This window comes from Leptodactylus fuscus, chromosome 3 (genome assembly GCF_031893055.1).
Source record: "Leptodactylus fuscus isolate aLepFus1 chromosome 3, aLepFus1.hap2, whole genome shotgun sequence".
Classification (NCBI taxonomy): Eukaryota; Metazoa; Chordata; class Amphibia; order Anura; family Leptodactylidae; genus Leptodactylus; species Leptodactylus fuscus.
The window spans coordinates 136,297,441-136,322,566 of record NC_134267.1 but is presented as its reverse complement, the minus strand read 5'-3'; the positions used below and the strand labels follow the sequence as shown (position 1 = coordinate 136,322,566).

The 25,126-nt window shown below is 38.1% G+C and overlaps 1 protein-coding gene across 1 annotated transcript in view; it reads left to right on the top strand.

Annotated features, from left to right (window-relative positions):
* TINAG (tubulointerstitial nephritis antigen) overlaps window positions 1-25,126 on the top strand; it is a 100,113-nt gene that overhangs the window by 64,682 nt on the left and 10,305 nt on the right. Inside the window, exons 4-8 of the mRNA XM_075269541.1 lie at window positions 558-672; window positions 6,047-6,170; window positions 8,620-8,770; window positions 21,533-21,716; window positions 23,305-23,350. Of these exons, the coding sequence (XP_075125642.1) occupies window positions 558-672; window positions 6,047-6,170; window positions 8,620-8,770; window positions 21,533-21,716; window positions 23,305-23,350 (620 nt within the window). The remainder of the gene's footprint in view (window positions 1-557; window positions 673-6,046; window positions 6,171-8,619; window positions 8,771-21,532; window positions 21,717-23,304; window positions 23,351-25,126) is intronic.

Genomic DNA, 25,126 nt, shown 5'->3' with positions numbered 1-25,126 from the left:
CTTTTCTCAACGTCACCGGTGTCGTAGTTCCTGTCCCACCTACCCTGCGCTGTTATTGGAGCAAAAAAGGCGCCAGGGAAGGTGGGAGGGGAATCGAGTAATGGCGCACTTTACCACGCGGTGTTCGATTCGATTCGAACATGCCGAACAGCCTAATATCCGATCGAACATGAGTTCGATAGAACACTGTTCGCTCATCTCTAGTCACTAGTATTTATCTACCAAGAAACCCCTTTAAGTAGATATCAAAATGGAAAATTTTCCTTAATTATAGTTCAAGAAGAATGTTACATACATATTTTTTATTCCCCTGTAATGTTGAATACAATTTATAATTTATATTGGGCTACTAATATTTATATATTATACCTTTTATACAAAATAGTTTATATGAAAGATCAATTGAAATGGTGTTTTTAAAGATGTTTATAACATTTAATAGGCGTTCTACAAAGTTAGCCCCAGTATATGTCCAAAATATTGAAGTATAGAATATTTTAGTATAATGTGAAGATAAGTAAATCAATATTTTTTTGCAATAATTTATTAAATTGCAGATGGAAAGCAGACAACTACAGTCAATTTTGGGGCATGACATTAAGGGAAGGATTTGAATATCGGTTAGGTACTAAACCTCCGTCTCCTTCACTCCTCAGCATGAATGAAATGACAGTAAGTTTTCTCTATTGGTTGGACCACAGTATTATTATAAAAAGGAATCTGTACTAATAATGTATTTGGTGTATTGCTTATGCTTCAAGTGACAAGCTTATGCTACACAATAAGTTACATTTCAATTTACTGTAAGTTATTGTAGGTTCACTATAATATGAACAAGCTTTGAAGCCCCCATAACCAGCTTTGAAGCCCCTTCCCCACAGAAATGAGAAAAACCTTTAAGTTTATTCGCTTCACATTAAAGGTTTTGTTCAATATAATGTACTGCATACAAATTTAGGCAAATATCTAAAATTCAAATTTTAATTTAATTTTTAAAATTTCTGCTTACTGTCGGTGAACAGAACATTTTTATTTACAGTCATAGACTAAATATTGGTACTAACCATGTGCTGCTCATAGATGAGATGTGGAAACAATGCATATCTTAGCTAAAGAGAGAAGAGCCACAAATATCCTGAATTACACAATTTTCCTGAAATATATATAAAAAAAAACAAACAAAAAAAAACCTTGAGTCTTCAGTAGTTGATACCTTTTTAATGGCTAACTAATAATGAAGGTAGATTTCAACGTTTTGAAGCTCCCGGCTTTTTCTTCAGGTATATCTAAAAACAATTTTTGAAGGCTGCATATTTATGTACAAGAGGGACACATAGGAATATAATTCTAGGAGGGAGGGTAGAAGAAGGTTATTGGTTATACAACTGAACAACTAAACAATTCATCAGTTTACAATGTTCTTATCAGTTCACAGAGTGTCTTTTATGGCTGGCTATCTCAGTTCAGTGAGTTCTGTGGGATGCCATGAACCCATGTGAGAGATTCATCCCTCTCTCTCAAGTGTTAAACAATGTCATAAATTTGTGCTCATAAATCTGTTAATCTTTGCTAGATTTAAAATTCCCTCTTAAAACCAAAATTTTCATGTCATTGGTGATATTATGATCTTCATTGCAGGAATGTTTTGACAAAAAAACAAACATTTTCCTTATATACAATTTTCCCTGAAACAAGGTATTAAAAAAGTACGATATGTCATTTAGCTGAATAATTCCAAGAATATATATTATAAACTGACACAAACTATAGCTCATAAAACAGTGAATAATGTTCTTTACATAACTGTTATCAATAATATTTAGCTTAAGTGATTCACTTTATTGTAACTTTGACCCCAAGACGCATAATATTGTAGATAACAGTAAAATGAACAGAAAATGCTATATATATATATATATATATATATATATATATATATATATATATATATATATATATATATATAATTTAAAGATCATTGAACAATGAGTCACAAAGCTATTTCAGATGGGTAATAGCAATAGCAAACTGCAGATTTTTCCCTTTCTCTTGTATTGTGATATACAGGGCAGAAAATAACAAAATAATGAAAAATGCATCTAATGTGGGAAAGTCATTTAGAAACAGATAACTGTTGAAAATTTCTTGTTTTTTTTTCTTCAATTGTTATATATCTTGTACAAGTTATAGAAAGGTAATTGAGCCGTATGTGGTCAAGAACATTCAATTACCCAATGATTTTTTTTATCTGCATTTAAAAGTATAACACAACCAAATGGTTACACATGGCTATTAGTATTGTGGTCACATTTACTGTATATGTCCAGTAATAATTACATACCCATCATCTATAAGATTAGCTCTTATAGGTTACTATAAAAGAGAATGAAACACCATAATGCAGCTTACTTTATTAAAGCGAATAGAGATGGAGAAATCGCTCTGGTCCGGTGTCTCACCCATACACAGTGTGAAGGAGCAATGTGATTAATCTGAACAAAATATTGTAAGCATTTTAATATATGTGCAAGTGCAATTATATATAATATACAAAGTAGTAGTAGTACATAACTGTATATAAATACACACAATAGTAGTGCAGAATTATATATATATATACACACAGTAATAGTGTTCCCTTCACTAATGTAAAAAAGGAAACTCTGTGTTCTTTTTTTTTTTTGTTTGTTTGTTTTGACAAAAGGAGAGGGAGGAGGAAACACTTGTGTAAGTACTACTACTAACCATAAGAATGTTGGTGGCGAGAGCAACACTACTTCTGGTTTTGGTGACATCGCAGGTAGCCACAGGATTGTTTTACCTTCTGAGAAGAAAGATGAATTTTTTGATTATTTAGCTGATTCAGCTCAGCCACAGGAGAATATTGCATTCAAGAGTGAGTCAGGCTTCTGTGTGTTTCTGTGTCTCCTTCATATTCTTCATTGACACTGATCCCTGGTAGTGATAAACTAGATTCTTATTGGATTTACTGTACCTTTTTTCATATACCACAAGGCTGTAATATAATAATTCAAAATTGGAATATTATTAATATTCTATGTGAATTTCTTTACAATAACACTCTAATGGTCAAAATGGTCTAATTTTTAAAATAAGTCCTACTCAACACACTGATCCCCAAATGACCCCGTTTTGACTCTTCCTGGGTCCCCTGTAGGTTTTCCTGGTCCTATATGGACTGGAAATGTGACACCTCAAGTAATAACTAGCTACAGCTGGGATCTATCTCAGTCAGCCATTGCCTGAGCACTCATATTTCCATTTTAAGGGGGTCCAGGACTGGAGGAGATCAGTAAAAAGAGTAGGACGCTTAATTTTTAGGTCACGTTGACCCTTTTTACAAGCAAAAAGTGTACAAGTTGGGCAACCACTTTAAGCCAACTGCACTAAGAATGTTGAAAAGGCAAAATAAATATCTGATTCAGAAGTTGTAAAAGATGCTACAATTTTATTCAACAAAAGCTATAAATTATTCAAAATATTTTGATATATTAATTCAAATTATTTATTATTATTATTATTATTATTATTTTTTTTTTTTTTTTTTTTTTTTTTTTTTTTTTTTTTTTTTATATAGCACCATTAATCCCAGGGTGCTTTACATTTGATTAAATGATGATGTGTGCTCCAATAATTTTTTTTTCCTTCATGTAAATCTAGCAATATGCTTTCATTTTCTAAAATAAGAGTAAAGTAAATAAATTGAGAGAATAGTTATTTTTAATGGAAATGGAAAATATTCTTGGTTGACAAATTGCTGCTAAATAACAAGTCAAATATTTTCCTTCACTAAGTGATTAATGTGTTTCTTTGGAAAGGAAGTCAGTATACAGCCAGAGACTTTATAAAATGCTGTTGGTTCTTATTCTTCACAACTTTGAGTTTCTATGGTAATTCCAACTGATCCATTAAATTAACCAGATCCCCAAATCTGTATTTTTCCTCCACCCTCCTCTCCCATGTGGGGACCAGTAGAGGAGATTGTTGTAATACTAAAGCCAGTCCATGTAGTGCAGGTAATACCAGTTCCATGGGAGAGGATGTAGGATTTTTTTGTCCGCTTGAAAAAACGGACATGGTTGGAAACGGACACTAAAGGACACAAACGGACACTAAAGGACTCAAGAAAAAATCCCACTGAAATGAATGGAAATTGCAAATGGACTAGCTAGTGTCCATTGCTAAAATCTTGTATGGACATTAGCCATGGACACTTATTACATAATAATATATTTAAAATGACACACACGCGATCTCCAAAAATGATAGACGTGTTACCGCACATCACTGTGATGCGGCACGATGGAGTTGGGCACTTCCCTGCTGATGTCACATGAGGGGGAGGATCTTAGGGTTCACATACCCAGCACAGACTCACAGCTGTATACTAGTACTGGCCTGGGAGCTCATGCTGGGGAATCTTTATATCCAAGAACTCATAACTAAATATATCTAATACCTCTGATGAGCTATTAAATCTGATTAGATTAAATTAGATTACTATGCTAGGTGCTTTAATTCATTGAGGGAAGTAGTGATTAAGGAGTGAATTGAGTGGCGAATAAAACTATGTGCCTCTATCCCAGACCTAGAATGGTCCCTCTTGAGCCCCTGAGCATATGAACTGAACTTTGTAGTGTGCAAGTTTTAAACATTTTCGGATATGGAGTGTGTGCCATTTTAAATATATTACAATAAAAGTTCATTTTTAAGTATCCAATTTTTCTACAGTTTAATTAATGACTAAGTACAAGCAAAGAAGATCAAATGATTTCATTAAAGTTGATAGGAATAAGTTTTGTGTCATTACACACTTGACTACACACAATTACACAAATGATGAAACCTCCTAATCTAAATATTTAAAGAAAATCAATTTAAGCAGACTATGATTTGTTACAAATTAGGAACCCCCGAACCTCACATGAGTCTAATAAACTGATATTATTTTGATTCTACGGGGAACTTAACTTGATACCCTTGAACCGCAGGGAACCACCGATCCTTATTTATGGTAAAATTTGGCTATGTACACACAAGTAGGATCGAAGAAAATCAGTAATACCCCTTAGGAAACTGTTTGGAAATTTCATTAGTTCTTGGTATTAGAATCTGTTCGTACTTTTTGCTTTAAACCACTCCATCCAATGCTTGTCATAGCTGATGGCTTTTTTTTTTTTTTCCATTAATTAATATTACTGATATGAAAAGGAAATCCATCATATACATTTTTGTTACAAATTTCTATCTTATATTTCAATAATTTACATATACAAAGAACTATATTAAATCACAATATCTACCAATTCCCCTTTCTATTTTCAAACTCCCCTCCCCACCAGCGATCGTGCCCAAATGTCAGATATTCTCTTCTTATCTTACGTTCTTTCAAAATATATTTCTTTTGGAAAGAACCTAAATGTAATAATTTTTTTCCATCTTTTATTGAACTTCATTTTTCCCCTTTTCATCTAAATGTTATTTCTATGTTTCACTATTAGTTGTAAGATAAGTCTCCTTGTTATTGTTTCACAGTGTCCATATGGGAGCTATAAAATACAAGCATATAGCAGTTACTTTGCCAAGATACAGTCTCTTCTCCCTAAAACATTTTATAGTGTTCTAAGACCAAGGAACATTATAAGGAAAGGAAGATAACATAAAAACAAACATTTGTAAAACGCTTTTCTCACAATTACTCTAAGGGCAGTCCAGTGGTTAACTAAATAGTATTTTACAATATTCTATGTATTGTTCACAACACCTACAGTATAGCTAAACTGGACTATATACTTTACCTTTTACAGAGAACTGTATATTTCCTAAATATTTTGCAGGAACATTTGGATACATATTTAAAGTGCATGATTGCAAACAATATTTACTCTACGCTATATGTTCAATGGCAGTTATGATACAGAATTTATAGTATATCATTTTATAGTATTTTTAGTAGCAGGATAATATACATAGTTTTTTATTTACATCCTATTATATTCTTAACAATGACATTTTTTTCATTTAGCATCGTGTATCTCCAGATGAAGAATTTCCACTGTTTTTCATAGCTTCCTATAAATGGCCTGGCTATATCCATAGACCTTTGGATCAAAAGAATTGTGCTGCGTCATGGGCATTTTCAACTGCAAGTAATACAATTACTCTATTTGTTTAATTCTATACATTTGAAAGCCAATATTGTTGATTATATGGTAGCATATTCAATTCAGTTGTTATTAATGTTATGAATCATCTTTCAAGAAATTGTCAATGTCAGACACTTGTAGAAACAACAAGAAAACTCTGAGCAAAAGATACACTGGCAACCATTTCATATTTGATATATTTATCATTCAGTGGTACAGTATGAGGACAATGCTGCTAAATGTATATACTGCAGTTTTTGTTATGCTTTAATACCTTAACAAAACCTTAAAAAATATATATTTCTGTGCACCACAATATTCTGTTACCTGTATCTTTTTCATATTTCTATGTACAGCACTCTGCAAAGGGTATTATTTTTATTGAAGCCATTTTGGGAGTGTATAGCCTTTTACGCTATGCAGGATCAGAACAATGGATACACAGACAGCTAAAACAGCGGCACCAACAGTGTCTGACTGACCCTATTGAATATAATAACATCTTTTGGGTGTTCATAGTTTTAAACTGAAAATACTGGATGAAAAGATCGGACTTGCAGCACTTTTTCAACAAACGCACAAAAATTGGTCAGCACTGCTGAAAAATATGTACTAGAAATGCGGTTGCATGTTCCTGTGATTGCGTATACAAATGGGAACATCACAAGTTGCAACAGTACTCTGCTTACACCAAGAGCCCTACTGCAAGTACCCTATTGTATATAAGGATACATGAAAATGGGTTTTAACTTTGATCAAACTCTAACTATAAAATTTGTTATGCCAAAGTGACCACTGTTAGGCTAAGACCCCATGCAATGTTGTAAGGGAATTGCTAAGACAGCAATTCCCAGAACTGTTAAACCCTGGGAGGGGCACAAGAGACAGTGAGCCCTAAGCTGAAGCCCCCCGCTTTCCCTTCCTATTGCCAGGCCCTATCCTAGGTAATAGGCGACAACCACGAGGACAATCCCTCTGTGAATATGTGAAACACAAAACGCAGACAAGACGTACAACAACAAAGGGAGGTCAGGTAGCCAGGGTTCGGTAACAAGAGAGCGATGCAGGGCCAAATCGGAGTCAAGAGAATAGTCAATGAGAAAAGCCAAAGGTCAAGTATAATAGTATAAGCAAACAGGGACAGTAAGAGCAGGTATGCGCACGGCAATAACAAGCACTGGTGTGAATGGGAACCAAGGCTAAATAGGGAGGAAGAACCCGCCCATGGAGTTCACAGAAAGGCAGCTGTCAATCACAGGGCAAGGCCAGATTAACCACTTAATGGACAGAGGCAACCTTGGCAGAAGACGGGTGTGGTGCAAATCCAATTAAGGACTAGAGCCGTGTTCACACAGTGCAACTAAAAACTTTAAGCAGATTCTCAAACTGCACACGCCCCCTGCGCCGCAGCATGCGAGCAGAGGGTGGTGCAGTGACCCGAACAGGCAGAGATGTTACAATTGTACTGTTGCAAAAAACCATTGCGGTAAAGACTGCGTTGGAAACGTATCGTGTTTATTTCCACAACGTTTTTCACATTTCACATTTTTCCTCCTTAAATGTTTAGACCTATATGAACAGTCGATAATGAGAACAAAGAGTTATAGATTAGACTTTATTCCTTGTGAATACTTTCAATGTACATAACAAACAGTACTAGAATTTTCAGAGTATTTTTGCTTAGAATAAATTACCATTTAGCCAGTGTTCGTCATGAAGTTTTATTGAAGTAACCGCACCATGGGCCCAATATTTAACTTTTATATACAGTATGTTGGAAAAATATGCCATGACTTTCAAGTTTCAGTATGATTTTTTTCCCCCATGAATATATCCACATTTAAATTAGTAGAGAATTAAAAGTTAAACATTTTGCAGATATAAATAATTAAAAATTATTCAGCATTTTTCTTTAACCATGTTAGCTATTACAGTCTTCTGTCTTGCCAATAGATACAACCATAAATACAGGAACTTTCTGTGGTCTAGGTCTTGTCATAATCCAAGTCATATGGTATATTACTCTCTTTTTGTTTACCCCCATACAGTATATGATCCACTTCTTTTAAGCCCCCCACATGGTATATGACCCCCTTTTTACCATCCACAGTAAATGACCCCACTCTTTATGACCCCCGCAGAATATGATCCCTTTATTAGGCCACCCCCTCAATATATAACCCCTTTCTTATGTCCCCCACAATGTATGACCTCATTTTGCCCTTTTTATAGCCCCCACACAGAATCTGGCCTCTTTTTATGGCCCCTACACAGTAATTTTATGGTGACACATTCACTTTAGGAAATGGAAATTTCTGTACATTTTTGTTGCAGATATGTGTAACAGGTAAGCTACTTTCTGTTCGCATTACTTAGTAAATTACATTTTTCTACAATATAATATGTAAAATGTATATTTTATTTGTTCTAATGTACATTGTCTCAATCACAGGTGTTGCAGCAGATCGAGTTGCAATACACTCTGAAGGTCGACACACGTCAAATCTGTCTCCTCAGGATTTGATATCGTGCAATGTTCACAATCAATATGGATGTAGAGGAGGGCACATAGATGGTGCTTGGTGGTTCCTGAGAAAACGTGGGTAAATATTAGGGTGATTTTCACATAATTTTATGGTCACAAAAAATTAGATATATTTGTTCATTTTTGCATAACTATCATAAAAATAAAATTATTATGTGATACAGAATATATTTAGAGCAACATATAGGGACCATCTTCTCATTTTATCCAAAACCGCCAGGTCCAGGTTCTGTATACTGATAACCAATCCATAGTATAGTTTATTAATATCTGATGGCCTTTCCCTGCTATTGGACTCAGCTGCCTTCATTGTGCCACCTGCACCTTGACACCCTGTACGTCACTCTTGGTCTTCCAAAAGTCTAGTGCTCCAGATCCTTAGGGTAAGTTCACATGGGGTTTTTTGGTCAGGATTTTGAGGCCGTATCCGCCTCAAAATCCTGACCAAAAAGATGGCTCCCAATGAAATCAATCAGCCGGTCAGTTCTTTTTTTCAGGAGCTGGTTTGTTGCGGGTCCCAAAAAAAGAAGCAAGATGCTCATTCTTCAGGTGGATTCACCTCGCGATTCAGCCTGAAGACACTCCCTCCTCCCGACAGGCCCATTCATTGGGCCTAATCATCAGCAGAGTGCACCGGCATTCGGTCACGGCTACCCGTTTATTGGTCCGGAACCTGAGGTGGCCTCCGCCTCCCGTTCCGGACCAAAAAACCTGTGTGAACTTACCCTTAGGGTCCCCTCTTCACTGCTGGCCCTGCACAGAGAAGAGAGCTATTTACTTCCAGGCATTATAAGCTTGCTGGACCTTTCCTTGAGGTCATGTGAACCTTCTTCTCTGCTTTCTTATGCAATCCAAAACTTTTAGGAAATTCATCATGAACTCAATTTGTGCTGATTTGATTTGCTTCTCACTTAATAGGGCATCACATAGGAAAATGACTGCATCATAGGACATGGTTGAACATTTTATCATGCACCATGTTCTAGCACTTAAATCATGCTATATCTTTCATTTTCACTATTAAAAATGATTTAGTACTTTAGTATGGTGAGTGACATGAGATTAAAATTTATCATTGAAAGATAAACTGCATGAATTCTCTCTCAATGAAATAAGTTAGAAAATGCCCACTGTGTATAATTTCTGCGTCTTGGCAATGTGTATAAAAGTTGCTTCATTCAATGGATATTGGACTCCTGAGATAATTCATGAAAGATAGAGATAAATGGACATTTATAAAACATTACTGATAACTTGGACATTTGTAGTAACTATTCTGACACAATGGCTGTTGAGGCTTTTATATTTAATGATGAGAAATTGCAGACATTAGAGTATACATACTGAATGGATCCCCAATGTCTCACTATATTACACAGAATCCTCAGAGGTATAGTATACAGCTAGCAACATGCATGTATAATTGCAGCTGTTCAGAATACCAGGTTTACCACAACTATAAACAGTGCTCGAACTTCTTTACCTTATTCATGTATATGGCATTCTACAGTTATATAGTTACATAGTAGATGAGGTTGGATGAAGGTATCAGTCCATCAAGTTCATACTATAACCCTACAGTGTTGATCCAGAGGAAGGCAAAAATCCCCCATGAGGCTTATGCCAATGGCCCCATATCAGGGAAAAAAGCCCTTCATGATTCCAATGTGGCAATCACTATAAAACCCTGGATCAACTTGTCAATAAAAAAATTTAGAACCCATAACCGGTTATATTTTTCTGTTTGAGAAATGCATCCAGGTCTTGGGGAGGGGATCAAACGATATGCTGTTCTTCAGTAGTTGAGACAGTTTCAACCAGTCATTGTTTGAAACACACATTATTCAGTAGAATATCCAGATGTTGTGATAGGCCTGGGTGAGATCACAGTACTCTTCGTTGTATTCCACCCATGCATGGGGAGTCAGACTCCATAACTTACACTAATGGTCGATATAAGTGTGTTATATGGGGTTGGATGTATATTTTAGTGGCCATATATGCCACCTTCCCCCCTCCATTCAGGCAATATCCTAATATAAGTGATCTTATTTATGCTGGCCTCTCCTGGTGTACCAGTGCTTATAGTAGAGGATTTTAACAACTGCCTACATAACTACTGGGACAAGTATTCTATTAGCATTATTAATGTGGCTGCGCGGCCCACATCTCTGGCACGGGTCCTTCAGGAAATGGGATTGGTGGACTTATGGCGAGCCTGCTATTCTTTGGAAAGGAGATACTCCTGTTATATGATGTCTAACTGGGCTCTCTCTTGAATTGACGTAGCCGTTTTTGATGAAAGAAATAGTTATAGAAATAGTGGTTTCTAACCACTTTCCTTTGCAGATACAATTGCAGATAGACCCATTTTGGTTGCGATCAGTGGGAGATGTAGTCAGTGGTGAGCTAGCGCTAAATTTCTTTCTGGCGTATGTCTGGGATGCCATGAAAGAGGTATTTCCACGAACATTACCATTTTTAAATTGGTAGATTAAAAGTTAAACATTTTTGCAAATATAAGTAATTAAACATTTTGCAGAGTCTTAAAGATTTTTCTCTAAATATCTTGTGGTCGCAGTTTTGTTGTCTTGATCAGTTGCCAGTGGATATGACCATGAATGCAAGACCTTTCTAAGGTCAGAAAATCAGTCATGAATTCCTTATTGTGGCTAGGATATTTTCTGATACATGCAGTTTCTCTTCCTAATAACCCAGCTACAATAAGAAAATCATAGCTGGGTTACTGACAATTCCCAGACCATAGAAAGTTTTTGCATTTGTGGTCGTATCTATTGGAAACCGATCAACGCACCACATGTCTCCACTAAGATGGTAGAGAAAATCTTCAAAACTCTTCAGAATGTTTAACTACTATATTTGCAAAGATGTTTAACCTCTTCAAGACAGAGCCTAAAAGTACCTAGATGACCAGGCCTCATTTTTCAAATCTGACATGTGTCACTTTATGTGGTAATAACTTTGAGATGCATTAACTTATCATGGTGATTCTGAGATTGTTTTCTCGTGACACATTGTACATCGTGTCAGTGGTACATTTTGGTCAATATGTTTTGTCTTTTATTATGAAGAAATAGGACATTTGGTGAAAATTTTGAAAAAAATGCAGTTTTCAAACTTTGAAATTGCATGCCTTTCATGTAGAATGTCATACTACCCAAACTACTTCATAAATTTAATTTACCATATCTCTGCTTTATATTGGCATCAAACTTTAATTGCCCTTTCATTTTTTTCAGATGTTATAAGGCTTAAAAGTCAAGCAGTAATTTTCCAAATTTGTAAGAATCTTTCCAACACACATTTTTCAAGGGACCAGTTCAGTTCTGAAGGGGTCTTGAAAGGCCTCTCTAATATAAACCCCCATAAATCACCCCATTCTAAAAACTACACTCCTGGAAGAATTCATAACTGCATTTAGGAAGTTTCTTAACCCTTTCAGCATTTCACGGCAATTAAAACAAAATAGAGGTCAAATTTACAATTTAAATTTTTTTTCACTAATATATTCATTTAACCCTAGAATTTACACATTCACAACGTGTTAAAGGAGAAAACGCATTCTAAATTCTATTAAGCAATTTCCCCCAAGCATGAAACCGTCCCATGTGAGAAAGTTAAATGATGTATGGGCACACTGTAGGGTCCAGAACAGAAGGAGTGCTATTGGGATTTTGGAGGGCAGATTTTGCTGGAATCTGTTTCAGGCACCATGTCGCATTTGCAGAGCCCCTGAAGTGCCAGAACAGTGGAAACCCCCCCAAAATGATACCATTTTGAAAACTAGACCCCTCAAGGAATGTATCCAGGGGTATAGTGAGAACTTTGACCCTACAGGTGTTTCACAGATTTTTTTACCATTGAGACATGAAAATTTAAAATTATTTTTTTTTCTGATATAATGTCACTTTAGCCCCCAATTTTTCATCTTCAAAAGGGGGTAAAGGAGAAATTGCAACCCACATTTTGCTACACAATTTCTACTGAATGCAACAATACCCCATATGTTCTGGTATACTGATATACGGACACATGGCAGCACTCAGAACGGAAAGAGCGCTAATTGGGTTTTGGAGGCCAGATTTTGCTGGAATCATGATCAAGCACCATGTCCCATTTGCAGTACCCTCAAGGTGCCCAAATAGTAGAAACCTCCAAATTGTGACCATTTTAGAAACTAGACCCCGTGAGTTATTCTTTGAGGGGTATAATGAATATTTTGACTCCATAGGTTTTGAAAAAATTTGCGTCAAACAAAAAAAATTCATATTTTTTACACAAGTGTCATTTTAAAGGCAGTTTTTTCCCCATAATGCATGAAAATGAAGAGAAACACCCCAAAATAGATTACCCCATTTCTCCTGTGTTCAAAAATGTACACTTTGTGGCCTTAATCCTATGTACAGACGCACGTTAGGGCCCAAAAAGAAGGGAGCACCAACTGGATTTCAAAGACATAATTTTGCTTCTAAATGTTTCAGGCCCATTGCGCATTCAAACAAGATTTGAGTTACCAAAACAATTGAAAACCCCCATAAATGACCCCATTTTATAAACTAGACCCCTTAAGGTATTCATTGAGGGGTACAATGAGCATTTTGACCCTATAGCCGTTTCACAGATTTTACTAACCTTGGGATGTGTAGGTTAAAAATTACTAAAATGTCCCTTTATCTCCAAAGTTTTTATTTTCACAAGGGGTTAAAAGAGAAAAATCCCCCCACATTTTGTTACACAATTTCTCCTGAACACGGCAATACTCCATATGTGGCCATAATCTGCTGTATGGGTACATGGTGGGGCTCAGAATGGAAAGAGCGCTATTTGGGTTTTGGAGAGCAGGTTTTGCTGGAATAGTTTTCAGGTGCCATGTCGCATTTGTTGAGCCCCTAAAGTATCAATACAATAGAAACCCCTCAAAAGTGACCCCATTTTAAAAACTACACCCATCAAAGAATGTATCAAGGCGTATTATCATTTTGAGCCTAAAAATTCTTCCCAAAAATTAACGTACAAAATGAAAATTGAAATTTTTAAAGAAATCAGCCATTTCGGCGCCCAATACATTGCACCCACTTTGTGTTGTCAGAGACCTGCACTCCTAAAACTATTAAGGAGCCATCCTAAGGGGCAAAAAATTATATATGTGGGTGTAAACTGCTACTTGGGCACAGAGCAGGGCTCAGAAGGGAAGGAGCACTGCGCTTTTTAGCTTTTGGGGTGCAGATTTAGAGGAACCCTCTGGGCGCCATGTTGTTTTTGTAGAGCCCTGGAGGCAACAGTAAACTAGAATTCCCCAAGAAGTGACCCCATTTTGTAAGGGCATTTTTAGGGTCTCTGCAAATATGATATGGTGTCCAAACACCAACAATCTAAATCTGCACTCCAAATGCACATATCGCTCCTTCACATCTGTGCCCTGCTGTGTACCCAAATGGTGGTTTATGCCCACATGTATGACACTGGTGTACCCCGGATAACGTACGTAATGCCATATGTGGGTAGAATCGGCTGTTTGGGCACAGCCGGGCACAGAAGGGAAGGAGCGCTATTTTGGTTTTTGGTGCACAGTTTGGTTTTAGGACACCATGCCACTTTTGCAAAGCCCCTGAATTGCCAATAAAGTGGAATCCGCAGACATGTCACCGCATTTTGGACACTACCCCACTGATGGGATTTATCCCGGGCACAACAGCTTTTAGAGCGTTCATCTCTGATACAAGGTGGGCACAAAATATTAGGCACTGAAATGACGTATTCCTGGAAAAAAATATTTTTACCTTTCACAATCAGCTTCGTATTCATTTATAGATAATAAGTTATAGCAACACTTGGGGGTTAAAAATGCTCTCTGTACCCCTGGATAAATCCTTCAGGGGTGTAGTTTCAAAATAAGGTTTCATATCAGGGGATTCCACTTTACGGGCATTTCAGCTCCGCAAAAGTGTCGTGGCATCCAAAAACCAAACCGTCTGCGCTCCAAAAACCAAACAACCCTTCTGTGTCCGGCTGTGCCCCTATATCAGTTTATACCCACATATGGCATTGCGTACGGTATCCCGGGTACACCAGTGTCATACGTGTGTCATACATGTGGCATAAACTGCAGTTTGGGCACACAGCAGGGCTCAGAAGGGAAGGAGGGCGATGCGGCTTTTGAAGTACAGATTCAGATGTTTGGTATCTGGACGCCATGTCATGTTTGTAGAGCCTGTAAGGTACCAGAAAAGTGGATTCCCCAAAGGAGTGACCCCATTTTGAAAACTGCACCCCTCAAAGAATTTTTCAGGGGGTGTAGTGAGTATTAGTATCCCAGATGTGACTGCACAGCGGATGGCGAAGAGGGAATATGTAAGCTGTGCGGAGAACATTGCAGACACCAAATTCCCTACTATGTCCCAGTAGCTCCTATGATTGGGGGAGTCACTCTGGGGGTCACTTTGGGGGTCATTTCTGGTGTCTGTTCCCTCATAAGCTGTAAATCTGGGGTGTCCCCTGATATCCGCTCGCACAGCTTATATATTCCCTTCCTGACGCAGCCAGTTGTGTTCTAATGATTTGGTGATTTGGGTTTTTTTTTGTCTTCACATTACTAGATGCTATAATTTCTATATTTTCCTGGTGACGTGGCCATATAAGGGCTTGTTGTTTGTGGGATGAGATGCATTTTGTAATGACACCATTTTTGGGTGCCTAACAACTTATTGAATACATTTTATTAACTCTTTTTTTGCTGGATTTAAAAAAAAATAAAATCAATTCTGGCATTGCGTTTTACCTTTTAAATTTTTCGCCATGCAGCGTACCTTATAAGTAATATGTGACCTTTATTCTGCGGGTCAGTACGGTTACAGAATGCAGTGTACAGTATAACTAACATGTAGCCTTTATTCTGCGGGTCGGTACGGTTACGGCGATACCTCATTTATATTTTTTTATGCGATACTAATTCTGCAGAACAAAAACACATTTGGGGACAAAATCAGTGATTTTTGCATCGCCATCTTCTGAGAGGCGTAACATTTTTATTTTTCGGTTGACAGTGTTGTTTGAGGGCTTAGTTTTTGCTGGACAACCTGTGCTTTTTATTGGCACTGTTGTGGGGTGATTATGACTTTTTGATCACTTTTTATAGCATTTTTTTTTTTAGGTGAGATGGCGAAAAATCACTACCTCCGACGGGTTTTTTCCATTTTTTTTCCCCGACGTTCATTAAATATTATTTCAGTTTTATTGAACAGATTGTTACGGACGCGGCGGTACCAGATATGCATTGTTTTTATTAATTTTTAGTTTTTTATATATAATTCATTTTCTATTGAATAAAAATGAATTTTTGGGGCTTTATAACTTTATTAATTTTTTTCAAACACTTTATTATTTATTTTTCACTTTTTTTTATGTGTCTCTTTTAGGTCACTTGATTCTGCAATGAATTCATTGCTGAATCAATCAGGCTGGAGACACAGGCTGCACGTGTCTCCAGTCTGTAACAGGAAGCCAAGCGATGTAGACGCATCGCTTGGCTTCCTTAGTACCTGGCAGGGTCAACCAGGTAACGGGGGCTCATGCAGCCTGGGGTCACTGGTTAGACCCCAGGGTGCATGTTTTACATATCGGCACCCCCCGATCTCCCCGCGGGGGGTGCCGATAACATCGCAGAACCGCTTCAGTGCCGTGATCATGTTTGATCACGGAACTGAAGGGGTTAAACTCCGATCGGACACCAGCTCCAATCGGAGTACATCGGGCACAGTGTTAGCTATAACATATAGCTAACACTTGCTCACGATGCCGCCCGCAGGACCATTTACCTGCGGGCGGCATCTCATGTCAGGGAAAGTTTGTTACTGCAACAAACTTTCCCTGACATGGCTGCTACATGATCGGGACCTGAATCTATCAGGTCCTGATCATGTCTCCGTGGACCCCAGCAGCTATTAGCGCTAGGTCCACGGAGCTCCGGACCCTCGGGGAGACCCGATCCCCATTTTAAAAGGGTCAGTTTATAAACGTTGGCGCGGCACAGAGCCAAAGCCGCGCCGACGTTTATATACAGTCAGCCGTCGTGAAGCGGTTAACTTTTACTTATCTACAAATATAGATATGATTATGTTCATGGGAATACCCCTTTAAGTGAGAGGTACCCTGATTCGAGAGGTATCTAGCTGCAAATCCTATACTAGAGAAGTTATTGACACTAGTGAGCAATGATGTCTGCAAAGTGCTCTGGAAATATGTTTTATACAAGTAGGATAAATAAATTATATGATTACAAGAAAAGCCTTATTTTTCCATAAACATTACACCTCTTGTGTATGGGCTGTGTCTGGTGATGCATTTAGCCCCATTCACTTGAATATTTAAGCCAATGAACATAAGAGACACTGTTTCAAAGAAGAAGAACAGATGTTTGTTAAATTTCATGAAGCACTTTCTGGAAACTGTAGCCATGTTTATTAATATGTATACTTAGAATATCTGTAGAGTATGAGCATGTTTACAGGAGTATGTTTCAAATAAAAGTATCTAACTGCTATCCTTTGTGTATTACCACCTTGAGACATTGCTTGAGAGGTATCAAAATGTTAAAAATATTGAAAAATCATCTTAGTTTTAGCTCTGTATAAGTGCCATAAAAATGACCATTCTGTGTACACGTATAAGTTTATAGACAATGCTGATTATGGTAGGATAACACAAAGAAGTGACTGGTAATACATGTGTAGCTTACATCTACAGACATTAAAGGGGTTTTCTGGCCAAAAATTTAGTTTTCATACCATATAGGCATAGGATAGGTCATAAGTATGTGAATACTTGCACCCCTCACAGATCAGCTTTTGCTTCAGCCATTTTTTGCAGTCTTCCTGCAGTCTCTACTTCTAACTTTTCTGTATTCTTCCCCTCTTGCTGAACAACACTATGAGGTATCACAATGCTTATACCAATCAGATAATATGCAGATTAATCTATAGAATAGGCTCAGTGTTATCTGTGGGTTTACATAAAGAGATAAGAGACTCAGCTTTATCAGTAAACTGCAATTAGCTGAACTGATTGGCCTGCCAGCACTGAGTAAGTGACATCATTTGTCCTATCTCACAGGTCCGTGGTTATAGCAATGCTTAGTAAGGGAGGAATAAGTAGGTTCACATAGCAGGCAAAAAAGTAGCATTTCTAAAGCAATCTAATTAGTAAAAGTCTTCAATTTGCATAAGCTACCAGTATAGATAAGGTCCTTGAGATGGGACAACCCCTTTAAATTTGTGCAGTGCTGAACATATGCCTCATCCACTAGCAGCTTCCATAGTTTACATAGTTGATGAGGTTGGATAAAGACCATCAAGTCCAACCTATAACCCTACAATCCCTACAGTGTTCCAAGTCCCAACAGCTGATCAGTGCAGGGTTTTTGTGTCAGACACTGACAAATCACATACTGATGACCTATCCTGTGGACTAGTCATAGTATTAAAACTCGAACTAGCAGGAGGACCTGGCTTCGCACGGGTATATTTCATTTTTTGTTTGTGTAGTGGCCCCATAAGAATTGTCCCGTTTTGCAATGGTGTATTTTGCATATCGTTTGTGTGTGTGTGTATGTGTGTGTGTGTGTCCATAAGCATCTCATTTCGGATATCAGTGAAAAACCTGCGATCAGTTGTTATGGAGACCTGGAGTAAAGCTGGGTGTATGTGACCTTGAGTAACAGTGTCATCCACAGCACCCTGCCCCTTTAATGCTGACATAAAGCAGTAAAGAAAAATGGCTGGGTTGCTATGGAAACCTGGAGTAAAACTCTAATATGTGGTACTCTGTGCAGAGCCACGTATCTAATCTTCTGGTGTGTGGTATTGTGTGCATTGATATTGTGTGCATATGTGCTTATCTAATCCTTATCTATTCTGAATGCAGCGGCCAGGCTCATCTATCAGGCTAGACGCTACAGCGATGCCTCGGGTCTGTGCCAGTCACTACATTGGCTGCCTATTCATTATAGAATAAAATATAAAGTTATCACTCTCATCCACAAGGCTCTCCATAATGCTGCACCTCCCTACATTTCCTCCCTCATCTCTGTCTACCGCACAACCCATGTTCTCCGCTCACTCAATGACCTAACACTTACATCCTCTCAGAACCTCCCACGCTCGTATACAAGACTTCTCCCGAGTTGCACCACTTCTCTGGAATGCTCTATCCCAGACAATCAGATTAACTCCCAATTTCTACAGCTTTAAGCGCAAACTAAAGACACATCTCTTCAGACAGGCCTATCACAATTCCTAATGTCAACCCTTCCGTACTACAATTAGAATCCCTAAATTTTAACCCTCCTCTGTCCCCGCTCCCACACTACCCCACTTGATATGGTGCCTTTTCAGCCTAACTTATCTGTTCAAGCTCCATCCACATGTTAAAGGTCACCACTAGTGACGGTTCATACAGCATTATTTGTGTAATGACAGTCACCTCTATTACAGAATTGTCTGAATACTAGGGGCCACACAGTGGCTCAGTGGTTAGCACTGCAGCTTTGCAGCGCTGGTGTCCTGGTGTTCAAATCCCGCCAAAGGCAAAATACCATCTGCAAGGAGTTTGTATGTTCTCCCCGTGTTTGCATGGATTTCCATCCCATATTCCAAAAAAGACACGCTGATAGGGAAAAATGTACATTGTGAGCTCTATATGGGGCTCACAATCTACATAAAAAAAAAAAAAAGAATTGTCTGAATACTGTATAAGCAATACCGCCCCTGCTACCTCTTGTGTCACCCCCTCTACCTCATAGATTGTAATCTGTCTTGAGCAGGGCCCTCAGTCCCATTGTGTGAAATGAAGTTCTTTGTTATGTATCTGTCTATATCTGAACCCTACAAATTGTACAGTGCTGCGGAATATGTTGGCGCTATATAAATAAAACGTATTATTATTATTAATCCTCTGGCGTGTGATACTGTGTGCTGACTTGTGAATCTAATCCTCCAGCGTGTGTTATTGTGTGCAGATGCGTGTATCTAATCCTCCAGTGAGTAGTACTGTATGCAGACACGCGTATCTAATCCTTTGGCGTATGATACTGTGTGCTGACCTGTGTATCTAATCCTCCAGCGTGTGGTAATTTGTGCAGACGCGTGTATCTGATCCTCTGCTGTGTGGTACTGTGTGCAGACGCGTGTATGTAACCTTCCCTGTGTGGTATTGTGCGCAATAGCATGTATCTAATCCTTTGGCGTGTGGTATTGTGTACAGTGGCGCGTATCTAATTCTCCAGCATGTGGTATTGTGTGCAGTGGTGCGTATCTAATCCTCCGGTGTATGGTATTGTGTGCAGTGGCGTGTATCTAATCCTCCGGTGTATGGTATTGTGTGCAGTGGCATGTATCCAATCCTCCGGTGTGTGGTATTGTGTGCAGTGGCGCATGTGTAATCCTCTGGCATGTGGTATTGTGTGCATGTGCGTATATCTAATCCTCCGGCGTATAGTATCGTGTGCAGTGGTGTGTATCCAATCCTCCAGCATGTGGTATTGTGTGCAGTGGCGCATATCTAATCCTCTGGTGTGTGGTATTGTGAGCAGATGCACGTATCTAATCCTCTGGCTGCCATGTGGTACTGTGTGAAGATGCACATATCTAATCCTCTGGTGTGTGATACTATTTGCTGACTTGTGTATCTAATCCTCTGGCATGTGGTTCTTTGTGCAGACACATGTATCTAATCTTCTGGTGTGTAGAACTGTGTGCAGACACGCGTATCTAATCCTTTGACATGTGGAACTGTGGGCAGACATGTCTATCTAATCCTCTAGCATGTGATACTGTGTGCTGACCTGTGTATCTAATCCTCCAGCGTGTGGTACTTTGTGAAGACACGCGTATCTAATCCTCTGGTGTGTAGAAATGTGTGCAGACGCATGTATCTAATCCTATGCCATGTGATACTGTGTGCTGACCTGTGTATCTAATTCTCCAGTGCATGGCATTTTGTGTAGATGCATGTATCTAATCCTCTGGCATGTGGAACTGTGTGCAGAAGCGCGTATCTAATCTTTTGGCACATGATACTTTGTGCAGACATGTGTATCTAATCCTTTGGCATGTGGAACTGTGAGCAGATGCGCGTATCTAATCCTCTGGCATGTGGAACTGTGTGCAGACGCGCATATCTAATCCTTCGGCTTGTGGAACTGTGTGCAGACGCGCATATCTAATCCTCTGACATATGATATTGTGTACTAATCTGTGTATCTAATCCTCTGATGCGTGTATCTCAGCTTGGTTATCAGTGTTGGATTGTACATGTGCAGTGACTGTGTGTATTGCAGTTGGAATATGAGTGAAAGACTTGCAGATTTGTTTTGGCTAATGGTGGGTCAGGGTCTTGGGAAAGCTGTATCTCCAGAACGGTACATCCGAGTGAGTTGGGTTCTCGTCTTAAACCTTCCCTGAACACCTGAAGTATCTGTGTGCCAAATTTGGTGAAGATCGGTGCAGTCATTTGGTCGCGCATAAAGAACAGACAGACAGACAGACAGAAATTCATTTTTATAAGATAGAGAGATACATCAATGTTTAATCATATTGATTCTGATTCTAACCTCATTCTCTGATTTATGTAATTGGTTTAAATGGAAATAAAAATTATTAATGGTTAATGCCAGTAACACATACATACACGATTTGGCACACAATGTATGAGGACATTGATAATTTATGGTAGAATATATATCCATGGAATATTGGTTTTATATCAATATTAATGCATTTAATATTAATTTTTACTTTCTCTGCAGCCTGGTCTCTCATCAATGTTCCCCCTTTCAAATGAATAATAATTCTGAAGCATATAATACTTGCAACATCTTGAGCATTACTGATAAATATGGGAAAAGCCATGCAACAGACCCATGTCCAAATCGGCTAGAAGATTCCAACTACCTTTACCAATGCAGCCCCCCTTACAGAGTACCTTCAACTGTGAGTCTTTTTACTAGAAAGGTTATTCAGCAGACAAAGATCTTGTGTTTTTAACAGACTTTGTATTCGACTTAAGAACATTTTTAAACACACTTGTAGAATTGGCCTTGCATTTAGTTTTGGTTATACATGTAGCACAATGAGCAGTGTGAGATAACCAGCAATAATCAGGCGCTATTTACACTAATGGGTCTTTTCCTATATACATTCACTTAGTGGTTGTGCAATGAATTGCAACATGTTCAGGATTTTTCTAGTGTGTCATAATATTTATGTATATTAAATTTGCTGACTGGAACAGTGGAGTCCTTAACAAACTTTGTAGTCAGATAATGGTGATCACATGTATACATGTGGGCGCTTGTGTCTACCATCAATGTAACTTTAATTTAGTTAAAGGGGCTCTATCATTGGGAAAAGTCATTTTTAACTAATCACATCCTTGCATAGCTTTTAGAAGGTCTATTCCACACCTACCTTTAGTATGTAGCTTGCCTCAGTGGTTTCTGAATAAGTCAGTTTTTATTCATATGCTAATTAGACTGCTGCACGATGCATCATGCACCCCCTTTGCTATTGTTTAATATGCACAGGCTGCTGCTGATGACTCAGCTTCCTGTTTGCACACACACATATCAGATAAGAGCAGAGACAAGTGCTGCTGGGAACTTCCTGTGCTGGCTTGGGTTTGAATTCCACCAGTAACAACATCTGCAAGGAGTTTTTTTTTTTTTTCATACTGTAGATTGTGAGCTCACAATGTACATTTTTCCCTATCAGTATGTCTTTTTGGAATATGGGATGGAAGTACATGCAAACACGGGGAAAACTCCTTGCAAATGGTTTTTGGCCCTTGGCGGGATTTGAACACCAGGACCCAGCACTGCAAGGCTGCAGTGCTAACCACTGAGCCACGTGTAGCCCCTCAGCATCGGCAACGAGTTTGTATGTTCTCCCCGTGTTTGCGTGGATTTCCTCTCATTCTACAAAGACATACTGATAGGAAAAAAAAAATGTACATTGTGATCCCTATATGGGGCTCACAATCTACATAAAAAAATAAATATAGGAATGGTCAATTACCCTGTATCATATATACTTTAGTGTATAAATAGGTGAGTCCTCTTATATTCTGTTATACTATGCCCGATGAAAAGAAATAAGTAGTTTGCTTGCTATTAGGGATGAGCGAGTAGTTTCGATCGAATACCTCCCCTGGATTGTTATTGGTGTAAAAAAAAAAAAAAAAAAAAAAAAAAAAAAAGTGCCATGGAAGGCAGGAGGGGAATTGAATTTTTACTGCGTGGTATTCGACCAAGTATACCAATAACTATGCAAAGGGAGGTATTCGATCGAATACTATTCGCTCATCACTACTTGCTATGTGTCATATTTTCAGTAGCCCTTAAAAGTTATCAACTACTGAAGACTCACAATTTTTATATTTTATGTTACAAAACTATATTTTTCTTTAATGACTTGTTTATTAATTTAAGACACATTCTCTGAAGCTTTCCATATAGAAGTTTTATATATGTTTGGTTTCTTATGTTATTCTTTAGTAATTAGCATATTTCATTTTATACAGGAAAGAGAGATCATGCAAGAAATAATGGAAAATGGCCCAGTGCAAGGTACAGTGGCCTAATATTCAATGAAAGTATTTACATAGCATCTTGTTTAAAGCAATTACCTTTAAAAACCCATTCAAATTAATGGGTTTTAAAGCTGACCGCCGGCAAGCCGTCCCCTGTCCGGCTTGCCCGTGGTTTAGGACGGAAACCCCTGGGCGGACAGCGATGGTAGTGTGAATGCCCCTTAAGAGTCATGTTTATGCATGTCAGTCATATGACATAGCTAAGGACCAATGTGAAGTGGATAAAGTACAATTATAGCTACCAGCTAGGACATTAACTTTAATGCAATTTGCATAATAAATGATGCAAAGTCATGGAATAAAAAATTTAATGAGATTGAGGGCCCTGTCACAGAGTCTACATATGGACACAGACACTTTAACTTATGTCTTTATCTCCTGGTTTTCCATATCTTATGTGAGCTCTGGATCATAGACATAACTAGAGCATAGCAGCTTTTTTGGAGTCCAGATCCCTACAGGATTACAAGTCTTTCTTTAACAACTGAAATCACTGGTTTAGAGAAACAATTCCCATGTTTTCTGTTACCAGGCCATTTTTAAGTTTATCCATTCATCTACCAAGACCCACAATGTTTCTCTTTTTCCTTTAATGTACTATGTAGGTATTTCTTTTTTATAAGTTGTAGTATTTAAAGAGGACCTTTCACCTCCTGGGGCACATGCGGTGTAATACACCGCTAGAAAGCTGAATACAGCACACTATCGGCTTTCACGTTCTGTGCCCCTGGTGAAGCGCTATCAGTGTCGGTATTTTAGCTCTTCACTGTCAGAAACGCCCTTCCTTACAGCAGCATCTATTGCGCTGTACTGTCAGAGGGGGCATTGCTTACCATGCGATGACGCTGAGCGGTGAGGAACGTCCCCAGTACTATCAGGAGGGGAGGGGGCGTTCCTCACTGCCCTCACAGTACAGCGCTCTAGACGCTACTGTGAGGAAGGATGTTCCTGACTGACTGTCAGAAATGCCCTTGTGATAGTGAAGAGCTACAGTACCGGGCACAGAAGAGCTTCACCGGGGGCACAGAACGTGAAAACTAAATTCAGCGCACTGTCGGTTTACTAGCGGTTTATAAAACCACATGTGCCCCAGGAGAAGAAAGGTCCTCTTTAATGATTCCATTTTGTGGTACATATACAGTAGCTCATTAATTATTTTATCTTTAACTTTTCTTAACTCTTTTTGGGAGCAAAAAAATAAAAACATACCGATAATTCTTATATTACTACATAGACTCCTTGTTTCTTTCACCCCTTCACTTCCGCTATGTCCTTTTCCCTCTCCTTGGTTGACTTTGATTGACTTTTGTCTTTTTTTAACCATATTGCTAACTACGTAATTATGTAAATAGATTTTCAATGACCCAATATCATTACCTTGAAATTTGTCCTTTATAAATGTTCACAGCCAAACGTGAAGTGATTATGATGAATAAAGAAAATAAAAATAACTTCCAATAACAACTGAGTACCAGCACCCACCATCAGGGTCCTAGAAAATGAAGTTTTTAATGAAGTTTTTCTAATTCTTGAATTATTTGTAACTTATTTGTTGCAATCTAACTTTTTAAAAAGGTTATCAATAAGGGATTCCAAAGCTAGCCTTTCTTCACTACGGAGATGGTTCTTGTCATTGATAGAAGTGGATTTTAGCTTGTAAAATTCTGATTCTATGAAGTGATGAAATGTTTCAACATTATTTCCCTTTCGGTGTTGAGCAGAAAGTAGACTTAGGTTTCAAATTGGTGAAAAT